At 40.7% G+C, this 16,575-nt stretch overlaps 1 protein-coding gene across 1 annotated transcript in view; it reads right to left on the reverse strand.

Moving 5' to 3' along the window:
* The window catches only part of VPS26A (VPS26 retromer complex component A), a 50,076-nt gene extending 34,781 nt beyond the window's left edge, over positions 1 to 15,295 (reverse strand). Inside the window, exons 1-2 of the mRNA XM_054436638.2 lie at positions 15,141 to 15,295; positions 6,376 to 6,525 (exon numbers count right to left, since the gene is read on the reverse strand). Coding sequence (XP_054292613.1) covers positions 6,376 to 6,525; positions 15,141 to 15,143 — 153 coding nt within the window. The 5' untranslated portion in view covers positions 15,144 to 15,295. The remainder of the gene's footprint in view (positions 1 to 6,375; positions 6,526 to 15,140) is intronic.
* Between the last annotated feature and the right edge of the window lie 1,280 nt (positions 15,296 to 16,575).

Genomic DNA, 16,575 nt, shown 5'->3' on the forward strand with positions numbered 1-16,575 from the left:
TGGGCACCTGTAGTCTCAGCTACTCGGGAGGCTGAGGCAGGAGAATCGCTTGAACCTAGGAGGCAGAGGTTGCAGTGAGCTGAGATCATGCTACCGCACCCCAGCCTGGGTGACAGAGCAAGACTCCATCTCAAAAACAATAAATAAATACAACATAAATAAAATACTCAAGAAAATGTAAGCCAAGATTATTCAGAAAAACTAACTTTTAAGTATAAAGGACACAAAAAAGCCATTACCAATATGCAAAAACTTAGGCCTTATTGTTCCCATGAGCATTTCCTGAGTAATCTATTAGACTCTAGTAACTAGAGAATAAGCTTCAGACAATGAAACAAATAAAGAGACAAAGATATAAGGACTGGTGGTGCACACTATATTAACCAAGACTAAGTGAGGGCGAAAGGAAGCACATAAAGTATATAATTACTATACATTCTGACAATGTACTTATTAAGGTACATTTAAGAAATGTGAGTAAAACAAATAGCAAATGCTAATTTTTTTTTAACTAACTTCATAATCATATTGGTAGTGGTAATGTTAGTATTGTTATTCTGAGACTATTATGTATATAATGTGGGGTAAAGATATTGAGTAAATTATGGGATATGCTAATTACATCTTCCCTTTGACTCTGAAAATCAGTATTCTTGATGCAGAAGAAAGGAGATATACATGTAACATAAGAGGTTAAGTAAAAACTTCTAATTTTCAAATTGAATTGGAAATGACAATATGATTCCTGAGGTATTTTATCTTAAACAATATACACAAATAAAAATAAATGTATTTATTAAATCTATATTTAAAAACTCTCCCCATCTATCCACTGAGCAGCCTAGAAATAATGTCCAACACTGTAGCAATGAGCAATCTTTGCATGCAACTATGGCCTTGAAAGATACGGCTGAGTGCAGGTATGAAGCAGAAACACAAAAGACCCTTAAACATCTTGTCATACCAGTTAGCAAGAAAGCCACCAAAAACTCCTAAGGTCTTTGGCAGTTTATTAAAAACTTAAACATATTTAACATAAGGCAGCAATTCCACTCCTAGGTACATGCTCAAGAGAAAGGAAAATATAGGTCCACACAAAACTGCTACACAAATGTTCACATCAGCATTAGTCACAACAGCAAAAAAGTAGAAACATCCCAAATACCCACCAACTGGGGAATGCATAAACAAGAATGTGGTATAGCCATAAAATGGAATACTATTCATCAATAAAAAACAATGATATACTAATAACAAATGCTACAATATTGATGAATCTCAAATACATTATACTAAGTGAAAGAAACAAAACAGGAAAAGACCACACATTGTATAATTCCATTTATATGAAATGTCCAGAATAGGCAAATTCATAGAAACAGAGATCAGTGGTTGTCAGAGACTGGAAGGAGGGGAAATGGAGAATGACTGCTAATGGTACAGCATTTTAAAAAATTTCCAGAGTGATGAAAATGTTCTGGAATTAGTGGTGATAGTTGTACAACTCTAAATTTACTAAAAATTTTAAGCACACTTAAAATGGGTGAATTTTTATGGCGAATATATATATGTCTCAATACAGCTTAAAAAAAGAAAAATCCTAGGGCCCCCATGTCCTTTCATAAGAGTCAATACAAATGTGGTTGGCAGAATTCTAAGATAGTCCTCAATATTACTATCCCATGGTGTACACATGTGTATAATCCTCTTGAGTGTGGGTGAGTCCAGTGAATATGATAGGATACCACTCCTGTGATCAGGTTACTAATCAGTTGATTTTTTTAGTTTATCAAAAGGGAGATTATCCTAACTGGAATTGATCAAACCAGGTAAGCTCTTTAAAAGAAGATGAAGGTCAGAGTGATGGTCTCCTCCTGGCCTTGAAGACAACACAAACTGAGAGAAAGGGGCCACTCAGCAAGGATCTGAGGGCAACCTATAGGAGGAGATAGCCTACTGCACAAGAAACAAAGGTATCAGTCATAGCACTACAAGGAAATTTCTGCCAAAAACCAGTGAGCCTGGAAGAGAATCCTGAACTTCAGACAAGACTGCAACCTTGGATTGATTTTAACCTGGTAAGTCCCTGAGCATAGGACCCAGCTAACCTATACCTGGACTTCTAAATCACAAAAATCCTAAGATAAATTTGTTATTTTAGGCTGCTAAGTTTGTGGTAATTTGTTACACACGATTGTACAACTAGAGCTTCAATAGGGCAATATTTATAAACATCAAGTATGTTTAAATCATGAGTTTATACATGTTATTGAGAAATAAAACTAGTAATTTACACCTTTGGAGGATAAGGAACCAAGTTATTATTTTTTAAAACACGCCAAAGGCCGGGCACGGTGGCTCACGCCTGTAATCCCAGCACTTTGGGAGGCTGAGGCGGGTGGATCACAAGGTCAGGAGTTCGAGACCAGCCTGACCAACATGGTGAAACGCCATCTCTACTAAAAATACAAAAATTAGCTGGGCATGGTGGCACGTGCCTGTAATCCCAGCTACTCAGGAGGCTGAGGCAGGAGAATCACTTGAATCCAGGAGGTGGAGGCTGCAGTGAGCCGAGGTCACGCTATTGCACTCCAGCCTGGGCAACAGAGCGAGACTCCGTCTCAAAATAAATGAATAAATAAATAAATAAATAAATAAATAACAAAACAGGCCAAAAAAGGAAAAAGGTCAAGCATTCTTTTTTCTGTATGAGCTGTACCACTAGGTCACAAGAGATAGATAACATCTCTTTGTAAATGTATTCCATCTCATAAGTAAAAACAAAATGAGAGAATTTAAAGTATCACCATTCTGCAACTCCCAATGAGTTAAATCAATCTAGGTACTGAGTATCAATAGTTGCAAAAAAGAAAAAAGACAGGCCAGCCATGGTGACTCACGCCTGTAATCCAGCACTTTGGGAGGCTGAGCTGGGCGGATCACGAGGTCAGGAGTTCGAGACCAGCCTGACCCCACATGGTGAAACCCCATCTCTATTAAAAATAAAAATACGAAAATTAGCCGGATGTCGTGGCGCGTGCCTGTAATCCCAGCTACTCAGGAGGCTGAGGCAGGAGAATCACTTGGACCCGGGAGGTGGAAGTTGCAGGAGCCAAGATCACACCACTGCACTCCAGCCTGGGAGACAGAGCAAGACTCTGTCTCAAAAAAAAAAAAAAAAGAAAAGAAAAATGACAGAGAAAGAAAACCAGACATTTTGCACCTGCAATGAAAAAACACACCACCACCACCTATATTCTTGCCAGAAGAATCAAACTTGAGTTTGATTCAAGCCTCTGGACCTAGCTGCCAACTTATAGGCAATAACTGTACCAGGAATACACAAACACAGAGAACTCTACAATTCAAATGACCAAAGTGTTCTTCAACAGATATTGCAAGTTAAAGAAAGGTATGAAGAGGGAAACTGAGATTAAGAGAGATTTAAAAATCGTATCAAATTTTTCTTAAATGAGCAAGACTAAACAAACACAAGAAAGTACTACTATGAAAGTCAGTACACTGGTTACTTTTGAGGGGATGGGAGTGTGATGGAGACAGGACACATGGGGTAGCTGGCAAAGTACTACTTCTTGACTTGGATGGTGATTATAAGAAAATATGCCTTATAATAATTTATTTTTGTTGTGTATGGTTTTCTACATGTGTTTTTTCAATAAAAACATTAAAAATGAAAAAATCTCAAACCAATAATCAGATTCAAGATACAGTAACTTTTGAACTGAAAATACTTACCTATAAGAGATCTTATCATTTTAAAAAATGTTATCCATAGTTGATCAGGTCTACATATGGTTTCTAGCAATTCCAAAATGTAATTTTTAAAAAAATTATTTACTTAGTGTTAGAGACAGGATCTTGCTACATTGCCCAATCTGGTCCTGAACTCTTGGGCTCAAACAATCCTCTCTCCTCAGCCTCCCAAAGAGCTGGGATTACAGGCATGAGCCACCACACCCAGGATCAAAATGTAATTTGAACACCAACTATTCTTTTTAAAAAACACACTGGAGTAGCTTTACTTTTACTTTAAACACCCCCCTTTTCTTTATCCCATAAACATCAGCCATGAACTTCAACTGGTCCAGGTGACATAAGATTACTTTAAACTAGACTGAGGATATTCTCTACAAGACTTAAAAACAGTAAATAAACCAAATAAATATTTAGTAAAAGCCTATTATATAATCAACACTGTCATGTATTTTATGGAGACTACAGAAGCACACTGTGATCCCCTGAACTTAAGGAGCTTACAAATTAGCAGGAGCGATATTTACATGTCATATCTATAAAAGAAATACCTGAGATACTAGGTTCAGTCTCTCCCTAGAAAGAAAACTAGATTGGTATTCCTATGCCCCCAACCCATTAACAAGTCATTTCAATAGGCCAAACACTACCACTTTTACACTTCTTTCATTTGACATGCTCCATCCTTTTGATGATTGTCTGCTCTTCTTTAGGCCCCTCTTTTTCTCCATTTTTTTTTTTTTAAATAGATACAGGGTCTCCCCATGTTGCCCAAGCTGGTCTCCAATTCCTGGGCTCAAGTGATCCTCCCTCCTCGGCCTCCTAAAGTGATGGGATTAAAGGTGTGAGCCACTGCACTTGGCCTTTTTCTTTTTTCATCTTTTAAAAGGAAGAATACAAGGGAAGTAAAGTTGAAAACCAAAAAATTCACTTCAGATTCAACACTAAGACCCCAGTAGGTAAACTGGCAAAGGACCAGAAGAGACAATGCAGTACAAAAAAAAATAACCTCAAATGGCTGGTAAATCTAAGTTCAATTTATCTAGTAACCAAAGAAATGCAAATTAACAAGATTGTTTCTGCTTACCAAAATAGCAAAGATTACAAAGTGATCATATTCAATGCTGCCTTGGGTGAAAAAGACCCATAGGTGGACATGTAATTTAATGCAAATACATTTTCCAGATGAATGTGTATTAAGATCCTTCAGATATTTCACGAATTTTGGCCTAGCAGCTCATTTTCAGGAATGTATTCTAAGGAAATAATCTTGTCCTACAGAAATTTAGAGAAAAATTTATGTATACAGATATCCATATTACCAAAGATATGAAGAAAGCCATCTGAAAAACAGAAACTGCTTAAATATCAAACAACAGAGGAAAAAGTATGCTTAATATATTACATATACATAAATATCAATTAATGCAGAGATTAGAGGAAACACAACCAAATTTTAACAGTGAATTATTTCTATATGAAGAGACTATATATATTTCCAAAACTGTCTACCACATGAATGTATTAACTGAACAAGCAGGGGAGAAAAATCCTAGTATTTTCTATTTTAAAAATTATTTCAAATGTTTTGTGGTTTGCTTTTGTCTATGATATTACCATTCTCCACTATCACTGACCACTAATAAGTATTGATCATACTCCCTAAAATATAAGAATAATCAGCCAGGTGTGGTGGCTCAAACCTGTAATCTCAGCACTTTTGTAGGCCTACGTGGGTGGGTTGCTGGGCCCAGAAGTTCAAGACCAACCTGGGCAACATGGACAAACCCCATCTCTACAAAAAAATACAAAAATTAGCTGAAGTGGTGGTGTGTGCCTGTAGTCCCAGCTACCAGAGAGGATGAGGTGGGAGAATCACCTGAGTCCAGGAATACAAGGCTGCATGCAGTAAGCCAGAATCACATCACTGCACTCCAGCTTGAGCAACAGAGTGAGACCCTATTTTAAAAAAAAAAAAAAAAAAAAAACCCAAAACAAAAAACCGTATACATTACCGGATAAACAAAATGGGAAAAAAGTGAAACCTTATAGAAGGCGTCATAAACATATCTGACCATGCATAGACACATCCCAAAAGTACTCAAGTCCTCTACAGAGCACCTAGAAATAAGATCAACAGACACAATAGTAGCAGTACAGAGAGGTAAGTTACAAAGAATGTAAAAAAACCTTTAGAAAGTTATACCAGAGAATTACTCTCAATCTCTAACTTAAAGGAAAAACAAACTTTGGGCGAATTACAGCTCCGATCTGAAGAAACTGTCTGAAACCAGACAGAAGCACATAATCACAAACAGAAAAAAAAAAAAAAAATTTTTTTCATGAACCACACAAGAGACTTAAACAGAAAATTTTGCATGAAATATAGAGGCTCTTCCCTTGAAAGCCTTCCAGGGTAAGAATCTTTCCTTTGCAGGAAAGATTATCTTCTAATCAATCAAATATTTTAGCTGACCTTTAGGGGAAAAAAAAATCTCTCTCCCTCATAAAATTATTCAAATTTAAGAAACAGCACAGACCACTTTGATAACTAATTCTGATATCTTATAATTAGATAGTTTTGTCAAACAGAAGATTTACCTTTCCTGAAACAGATTCTCCGTCATAGAAGAGATAGTGTTTTTCTACTTTGCCATCTTCAGTTTTCATTTCTGCCATTTTCCTGGTTTCCCCATCATTAAGAACAATATCGATCTCACAAATTGGACCAAAAAAGCCTCCAAGAAAACTCTGAAATAAAATGAAAATGGTCATAATTATCATGTTTAGTCAGTCACTACATTTTATAATTTGAATTTAATTACCTATGAACTATGGTTAAATAGACTGCAAATCTGTGAGTTCATAAGGAAATGATAAAAACTTATATATCAAATGCTACATCAAAGGCCGGGCGCAGTGTCTCACGCCTGTAAACCCAGCACTTTGGGAGGCTGAGGTGGGCGGATCACCTGAGGTCAGGAGTTCAAGACCAGCCTGACCAATATGATGAAACCCTGTCTCTACTAAAAACACAAAAATTAGCCGGGCGTGGTGGCATGCGCCTGTGATCCCAGCTACTCGGGAGACTGAGACAGGGGAATCGCTTGAATCCAGGAGGCAGAAGTTGCAACGAGCCAAGATCGCGCCATTGCACTCCAGCCTGGGCAACAAGAACAAAACTCCGTCTCAAAAAAAAAAGAAAAAAACAAAACAAAACAAAACAAAAACTACATCAAAACTGAGCAACTTAAGTACAATGTTAAGAGGGTAGATTTTCATGTTATGTGTTTTTAACCACAAAAAAGACCAAAAAAAAAAACCCTAAACAAATTTCAGCATGCTATAATTTTAATCATTTCCATACAAAACCACTATAAATAATCAAATATTAACATATGTCAGAAATCTAAGAAGTTAATTATTAACATCTAGGCTTGAAAAATTACCTTTTACTTTTATTTATGAGGTTCTTTTATTATAGCAGAATTTACACAATTCAAAGTACTCATACAAATCCAAATGTACTACTATAATGCACTACTTACTATAAAATCCACTGCTATATTTGGTCTGAACAGGATATGTTACATTGTGAAAGCCCTTGTAGTAAAACTGGCTATAATGAAGGAAAATAAAATTTCTGTGAATTTTTCCAAAGTAAATCTACAAGTCTTGTTCTATAAATCCTAAATATGACAAATATAAGGGACAAAGATCAATTGCTTATCAATGCCAAAACACATTAGTTGGTAATAATACAGAATCCATTAGCAATTTTGATACTGGATATAGTTATGGATTATTTTAGCCACAATGAAATCTAGTCTTCTAATCTTAAGTTTACACAGAGAACAGTCTCCTATCATGTCATCCTACATCCCTTCATATTCTGTCCTACATAACAACCAGAATGATTTTTTTTTTTTTTTTTTGAGACAGAGTCTTGCTCTGTTGCCCAGGCTGAAGTGCAGTGGCGCAATCTTGGCTCACTGCAAGCTCCACCTCCCGGGTTTACACCATTCTCCTGCCTCAGCCTCCGGAGTAGCTGGAACTACAGCCATCTGCAATCACACCTGGCTAATTTTTGTATTTTTAGTAGAGACGGGGTTTCACTATGTTAGCCAGGACGGTCTCGATCTCCTGACCTTGTGATCCACCCGCCTTGGCCTCCCAAAGTGCTGGGATTACAGGCGTGAGCCACCGCGCCAGGCCCAGAATGATCTTTTTTAAAAAAATTTTTGTAGAGACAGGTTCTCACTATGTTGCCCAGGCTGGTCTCAAACTCCTGGGCTCAAGCAATCCTCCTGCCTCGGCCTCCCATAGTGTTGGGATTATGGGCATGAGCCACTGCACCTGGCTCTGAATGATCTTTAAAAAACATATATCTGGCTGGGCGCGGTGGCTCACACTTGTAATCCCAGCACTTTGAGAGACCAAGGCAGACAGATCACTTGAGGTCAGAGGTTTGCGACAAGCCTGGCCAACATGGTGAAACCCCGTCTTTAATCCAAAAATTAGTCGGGCATGGTGGTGCATGCCTGCAGTCCCAGCTACTCAGGAGGCTGAGGCAGGAGAACCACTCGGACCTGGGAGGCAGAGGTTGCAGTGAGCCAAGATCACACCACTGCACTCTAGCCCGGGCAACAGAGCAAGAATTTGTCTGCAAAAAAAAAAAAAAAAAAAAAGTTCACAAGTGTTATACATAATAAACCCCAAATAGAAACAATCCAAATATCAGTCAACAAGAGAATGGATATATACAATTTAGTATATATTCATACAAACGGGAACACCAAACAGCAATAGAATTAGAGGAGATACGACTACACACAAGAATGAATCTCATACACATAATGTTGGGTGAAAGAGGCCAGACACAAAAGGAATACACAAAACGTATGTATAACTCCACTCACATAGTAAGCGAAAAACATGTAAGGTACATTATGGTATTACAAGTCAGGCAGTGACTGAAAGAAAGCACAAAGGGAGCTTCTGGCTGCTAGTAACATTCCGGCTGTTTTTTTTATAACTGAGCATTTGATACAGAGGTATTTCACTTGGTGAAAATTCATCAAGCTATACACCTATTCATGTACTTTTCCGTAGTTATTTTACTTCAATTGTTATTTTAAAAACAGACACACACGCAATGTATTCTCTAATGTGGTCTACATATATCTGACACTAGTCATCTCTCCAACTACTCAGCCTCCAACGTTCAGGGTTCTTTCTTCAACAGTTCCAATTTGCTAGTGTCCTTCTTGTCTTAGAGCCAAGCAAAGTATTCTTAACCTAATTCACCCTGAGTTTCAGTTTGACTCCCTCTCCATGAGAACTTCCTTGACTTCCTAATCAAAACTGGGTTCTCCAAATTTAGGTTTCACAAGGCTTATTTAGTACCTGACTCTCCTACTGAACTGTAAACTCCATGAGGCTCATCTAAGGCAGCGTATGGCATTTAGCAGAAGGCAGTAAAATACCTGTTGAATGTTAATTTTGAACAAACACATAGCATTTTAATAACAGAAAATAAACAAATATACAAGAGAAATTAACTGAAATCTGGAATAGCTGATAATATTAGCCTTTCTGAGCAAATCAGCATTGGTATAGTAGCAAACTATATCAATGGAATTTATATTAAACCTCAGTTCTGTCCTCACTTAGGAGAGTCATTAGTTTGCTTTCTGTTAGCTTGCTTTGTGGCTATGTAGGGCACAAGGTGATGCTATACTCAAATGAGATGATGTTTTCCTAAGTCCTGTATTAACAAAAGGAATTATAATTTTAAGCAACCAACTAAAAGAATTACCAGATTAGTACTTTCGACATATGTAGCAAATTTTCTTTTTGGGCCAAGCGCGGTAGCTCATGCCTGTAATCCCAGCACTTTGGGAGGCCAAGGTGGGCGAATCACAAGGTCTGGAGTTCGAGACCAGCCCGGCCAACATGGTGAAACCCCGTCTCTACTAAAAATATAAAAAATTAACTGGGCATAGTGGTGTGCGCCTGAGGCAGGAGAATCACTTGCACCCAGGAGGCGGAGGTTGCAGTGAGCCGAGATCGCGCCACTGCACTCCAGCCCTGGGGACAGAGTGAGACTCCGTTTCAAAAAAAAAAAAAAAAATTTTTTTTCTTTTTGACATGTTTTAATCTTTTCTGGCAAAATTACAAATAACAAACTCAAATTTTAACCAGAAAACTAATTTTAATCAGAAAACTATTCTGAACTAATTTAGAAAAAAGAGAATGAAAAGCATCAGTGATAGGTCACACACACTGTCCATTCCTAGGTGGCTTTCGTACTCCAAGTCTTAAACTCAAAACTTGCTCAAAATGGTAAATTTTGAAATACTGTAGTATATTTCCTCCTAAGGGCTACAGAAATGAGAATGTATAGCAGCTCAAAATCATGCAGCTCACATTTACTAATCGAATATGTGCTAAGCTAGCAGGGTACAGGGGTTGTGTGGGAGAAGCAATCATGAACGGGTAGAAGACAACATCTTCAAGTAGCAGTCTATTTTAGATGGAAAACAAAATCAGTTATATTGAAGGATAATGCTAATTGGCAGAGAGAGCAATAAGAATGAGCTCTCCTTCCTTATGACATTCACATTAACTCATTTGAGTTATAAAACAGGGATAGAAAAATTAAAATTAATTTTCTTTTTTTTTTTTTTTGAGACAGAGTCTCACTCTGTCACCCAGGCTGGAGCGCAGTGGTATGATCTCAGCTGACTGCAACTTCCGCCTCCTGGGCTCAAGCAAGCCTCCCACCTCAGCCTCCGAAGTAGCTGGGACTACAGGTGTGAGCCACAACACCTGGCTCGTTTTTATATTTTTTGTAGAGACAGGGTTTCTGCCACATTGCCCAGGCCGGGCGCAAACTCCTGATCTACCCGCCTCAGCCTCCCAAAGTGCTGGGATTACAGGCGTGAGCCACCTTGCTTGGCCTTAAAATTAATTTTCTCATTCCTCCTGACACTTCCCAGAGCTACTTAAAAGAAAAATGAGATTTGAAAACTATAAAAATTGTTTTACAGAGAAAAGGAAATATTATAACTTTTTTCCACATGCATATACTTAAACACACAGAGTTCCACTTGGGATTTGAAAGCTGACATTTAAAGATCAAATCGCCAGGCGCGGTGGCTCACGCCTGTAATCCCAGCACTTTGGGAGGCCGAAGCAGGAGGATCACAAGGTCAGGAGATTGAGACCATCCTAACTAACACGGTGAAACCCCATCTCTACAAAAATAGAACAAATTTGCCAGACGTGGTGGCATGCACTTGTAGACCCAGCTACGCAGGAGGCTGAGGCAGAAGTTGCAGTGAGCCGAGATCTTGCCACTGCACTCCAGCCTGGGCGACAGAGTGAGATTCCGTCTCAAAAAAAAAAAAAATCAAGTCCCAAAGTTAAATAAAATTTTAATAGAACTAAAATTGCCACTAATTAAAATGATATAAACCAAGTTCATTTTATAAAATTTCACAATTAACTAACACCGTAATGATAAACAACGTTTTGACACCATTCTTTAAATTTTTAAATTCCTAACCATTAAAAATATGTGAAAAACGACGTGCTATCCTCTATTATTTTCTGGATGCAAGAAATATTTCATAATTTAAAAAAAAGTAGCAGGACACAGTGGCTCACACCTGTAATCATAGCACTTTGGGAAGCTGAAGCAGGAGGATCACTTGAGCCCAGAAGTTCAAGACCAGCTTTGTCAATACAGCTAGACCCCCATATCTACAAAAATTTTAAAAATTAGCCCAGCATAGTGGTGTGTGCCTGCAGTCCCAGCTACTTGGGAGGCTGAACCCAGGAGGCTGAGGATGCAGTAAGCCACTGACTGGGCGGCGGAGCAAGAGCTTGTCTCACAAAAAAAAAAAAAAAAGATATTTTTAAATACAATCAAAACACTAAAATTGGAAGCAATCAAAAGGCATTTTTAAAAAGCCTAGTATAGCATATGCAAAAAAGTAATAGGTTAAGTAATAAATTACTGCACTTTAACAAGTTATTCCATGACAATATAGCATTGGGTTAACACTCAGTTTTTTTGTTTTGTTTTTTTTTTTTTGAGATGGAGTCTCGCTCTTTCGCCCAGGCAGGAGTGCAGTGGCGCTATCTAGGCTCACTGCAAGCTCCGCCTCCCGGGTTCACGCCATTCTCCTGCCTCAGCCTCCCGAGTAGCTGAGACTACAGGCGCCCGCCACCGCGCCTGGCTAATTTTTTGTATTTTTAGTGGAGATGGGGTTTCACCGTGTTAGCCAGGATGGTCTCGATCTCCTGACCTTGTGATCCGCGCGCCTCGGCCTCCCAAAGTGCACCGCGCCCGACCAACATTCAGTTTTTTTACATTAGGGCATATCAAAAATGAACTAGTCGGCCGGGCACAGTGGCTCACACCTGTAATCCCAACACTTTGGGAGGCCAAGGCGGGCGGATCACTTGAGGTCGGGAGTTTGAGACCAGCCTGGCCAACATGCGAAACCCCATCTCCACTAAAAATACAAAAAAAAAAAAAAAATGGCGGGGTATAATGGCGCATTCCTGTAGTCCCAGCTACTCAGGAGGCGGAAGTTGCAGTGAGCCAAGATCGCGCCACTGCACTCCAACCTGGGCGACAGAGCGAGACTCCGCCTCAGAAAACAATAATAATAAAAGAACTAGTCTTACTAAAAAACACCTCCAGAAAATTGTGGATATCTTACATTTTACAGGTAGAGAACAAAAAGAAAAAATAACTGAGGAAAAAAGCTTGTCTTTTAGAAAGAAATGAAAGAGAAAGATCTCTACCCAAAATCTCTCTTTCAAAGTTTTTTCCAAGATGTGCAACTTCTGTCATTTGAAATAAAGGGTAATAAAATTAAATTCTTTTTCTAATTATTCTAAATAAAATTCTAATACTTCTGATATGTTAAAGAGGAAGTAAAATACACAATTGTCAAGCTGGTAAAGACTAGAAGGAAAGAGAATAAAACATGTTGAGGGTTAGGATATGATGTAGACAGCAATTCAGTTTTGAGATTTTTTTTTTTTTTTTTTTTGAGACGGAGTCTCACTCTGTCGCCAGGCTGGAGTATAGTGGCGCGATCTCGGCTCACTGCAACCTCTGCCTCCCAGGTTCAAGTGATTGTCCTGCCTCAGCCTCTTGAGTAGCTGGGATTACAGGTGTGCGCCACACCTAATTTTTTTATTTTTAGTTGAGATGGAGTTTCACCATGTTGGTCAGGCAACTTCCGCCTCCCGAGTAGGTGGGACTACAGCAATGCGCCACCACACTTGGCCAATTTTTTTTTGTTTTTGTATTTTAGTGAAGACGGGGTTTCGCCATGTTGGCCAGGCTGGTCTCAAACTCCCGACTTCAGGTGATCCGCCCACCTCGGCCTCCCAAATTGTTGGGATTACAGGTGTGAGCCACCGCACCCGGTGAGATCTTTTAAGTGCAAAAATACTACTCATTTATTTTGGTAAAGATATCTTCAAGGGCGCATTTGGAATATTGCGATTTTCAGGATTAACTATTAATATGTAAGTTAAAACTCTTAAGGAGCTTTTAAATAACTGGACTGCAATATATATGACTATAAAAACATGCTAGCAATTGTTTTTACAGTTTTCTAATCTTGGCCTAAACCTCCTATCACTGACTTTAGGTTAATTTAAGATTTTTCATATAATTTGTAAACCCAATATTGAGCATTACCAATTAGCAAAAATACATGGTAGATACATAAAAAGGCAACTTTTTAGACCCCACTGAAGGAATTTCATTGAGTCCAGTGGATGTAAAGAAATGCAACTCATTGTATTTCTGAGGTGGAAGGCTGACTCTCAAAATTCATTCACTTAGCCCATACACAAGCAATGAAACAGCAAATTTTCATACATATATTACATCTGTGACCATTTCAGTGTTTTAAAGTTTTACAATTTCTGTTTGAGTAACTTGAAAATATAAACTGCTCTTGAACATAATTCAAAAAAGCGTATTAAAAGTAATAATTACAAATGTAAGCAAAAAATAGGAGGACCTTTTAAGTTTTCTTTTCAAATGATATTCAATTAAATAATCCTGCCCTAACTCCCTGACTAGGCAAGGTCCCCCAATACTTCCTTCTTAGTATCTGTCACAATTCTAATTTCCACGTTAAACAAATAATTTACACAAATAAATGTTTATCTCTCTCTACATTGTAAGCTACGAGAGCAGGTAGGCGCTGTTTCCATTTTACTCGGGTCCCCTGGGCACACCTGAGCAATTATTTGTTGAATGAAAGAAAAAAAGCTCTAAGAATGAACATGAAAGTCTGGATTTTGTTTTGTTGTTTTTTTTTTTTTTTGAAAGCAACACCATTACTGAAATTAAAAGTTATTTATTCAAAGTAGCTTTTTAAAAATATACCTGGCTCGGCCTTTTAAGCCAAAAGTCTCAAGCAGTCTATTGAATCAGTGAGCTTTGGGAAAAGCAGGTAGTATTAGGAGAGCATACAGTAGGCGCTAAATGAAGCGAATTGACGACTACTACCAGAAAACGAGTAAAATGAGATCTAACCTAGAGGAGACTGCCGACACCCAGCTAAATACCACAATGCCCAGGCTAGTGTTTCCGCGGACTATGGTGAGAGCACTGACTCCCCTCCCTCCTCTGCCTCCCAGGCCGTTTCAACCACCCAGAGCTTTAAGTTCAGAGAAACAGCTTGGGGACGGAAATGAGAGCCAATGCTTAAAACGGCGGGCACCAAACGGGTGTCTCCGGAGTTAAAGATATCCCCCATTCCAATGTCCTTTTATTTTTCTCTTCCATTTTACAAGTGTCAACAGAAAGCCTGAACTGGGGTCATGAAATCAAAGAATGCCACCATCGTCAGGTTTTAAAATATCAGAGTTTATCAAGTTCGTGACACACTGAGTGCCCAAGTCCCCCGAAGAGTCCGGAGCTGGGGGGCTCCCGGGTCACCCCACCTGGATGGAAGAGCGGCTGCCCGGGAGGAGAATAGGGACTGGCTACCTAGGAAAGGGAGACGGCGACTAGCCCCCGCAGAGGCGGGGTCCGAGTCCCCAGCCACAGCCCCCACAAGCAGTCGAAGAAAGCGGGCAGAGGCTCCGACATGGCCAGGAGAGCACGCCGCCGCCCGTAGGTGCTCGGGCCTCGCCGAGACCGGGAAGAGGTGGCGCCGCCCGCTTTTCCCAGACCCAGGGGTGGCCCGACAGGCCTAACCCCACTCCCCGCCCTGCTCCCCCGTTCCCTCCTCCGGCGACGCCCGGCCCGCGGTTGGCCGGCCCGCCGCGCGCTCCGGGACGAGGGCGGGAGGCGAGCGCGCGGGCCGCCGCGCACTCACCATTGTCAACGCCGCCGCCGCGTCCCCCCTACTCCACTCCTCTTCCCTCAGGAGAACTCCCAACCCCGGTTCCCTCCGCTCCGGCGCCCCGTCACGTGACCTCGGGCCGCCCCTCACACGTGACCGCTCCCTTCCTCTCCCCCTCCCCCCGCACCCGTCCCTCTCCCAGCCTCCTGCCCCGCCCTGCTGGTCGCCAGGCACTCCGGGGAGAGGCCGATTGGAGGCGGGGCCTCAGGCTCCACCCTTCGGAGGGTGGAGAGGGGCGGGCAAATTACGTCGAGTGGGCGGGGCCTGGGCAGAGGCAGGTTCGCGGGCTCCTCCTCGCCCTTACTTCGGTCACCGGACGAGCGGTTCCGTGTCCGGCCTCTTTGCCACACCCAGTTCCTCTTTGTGAAAGTTTGAGCGGCTGGGAAGGAAGGAGGAGAGAAAGGGTTCATTTGGAGGCGCTGTCCTTGGCTGGGTCCTTGGGTTGCCGAGGCGAGTGGGAGCCCTGCTTCCTTAGGCCTCGCAAGAGATGTGCTCTCTTCGTCCACGGCGAGGCGTTCTGCCACCTTGGCTGAACGCAGTCCCGCTCCACCTCCGTCTTGAGTCTGGGTTTTCTTAACTTGGCTTTCTCGCCTCTGAAGAGAAGACCAGTAGAAAAAAATCCTAGGGTACAACTTTCATTGCTTCCCAAAGTCCCCAGATGGCCCCTGAGCGACCCACCCTGAGCCTGGAGGGCTCACAAACCCACCGTTCCGCCCAGCCGTTCTCAGAGGGCAAAGGCGTTCCCACGGTGCAGCTGAAGACTACGCTGGCCTGAACTGGATCCTCTTCCCTAGTGTAAGCCTATAGGACCTCCAGATGAGGAAAATACCGTGTGGGATTTCAAAGTATAGTGTTGAAGGGCCACGGTGCACTCTATGCATAACCAAAGCGGAGGAAAAATCCATCCCTGAACGCACTGTAATTACCCCACCTTAAAACAAAAGTTTGTGAGGCAAAGCCATGAAACAGGTCTCAAAAAAAAATTGTTTTATACTTAATCCTCAGTGTGAGCCTCAAATTTAAGAGGATTGAAATCAGAGTATCATCTCTAACCGCAACAGAATTAAAATTAGAAATCAACCCAAAAAAGCCAGAAAATTCCGGAAATATTGGAAATTAAGCAACATAATTCCAAATCTCTAGGTTAAAGAGATCAATGGAAATTTAAAAATAAGTTGAGGCCGGGCACGGAGGCTCACACTTGTAATCCCAACACTTTGGGAGGCCGAGGCAGGTGGATCACCTGAGGTCAGGCACGAGTATCTCTTGAACCCGGGAAGCGGAGGTTGCAGTGCCCGAGATGGAGCCACTGCACTCCAGCCTGGGCGACAGAGCAAGACTCTGTCTCAAAAATAAAAAATAATAAAAATAAAAATAATTTGAAGTAAAAGATAATACAACATATCAA

Source organism: Pongo pygmaeus, chromosome 8, assembly GCF_028885625.2.
Source record: "Pongo pygmaeus isolate AG05252 chromosome 8, NHGRI_mPonPyg2-v2.0_pri, whole genome shotgun sequence".
NCBI classification, from domain to species: Eukaryota; Metazoa; Chordata; class Mammalia; order Primates; family Hominidae; genus Pongo; species Pongo pygmaeus.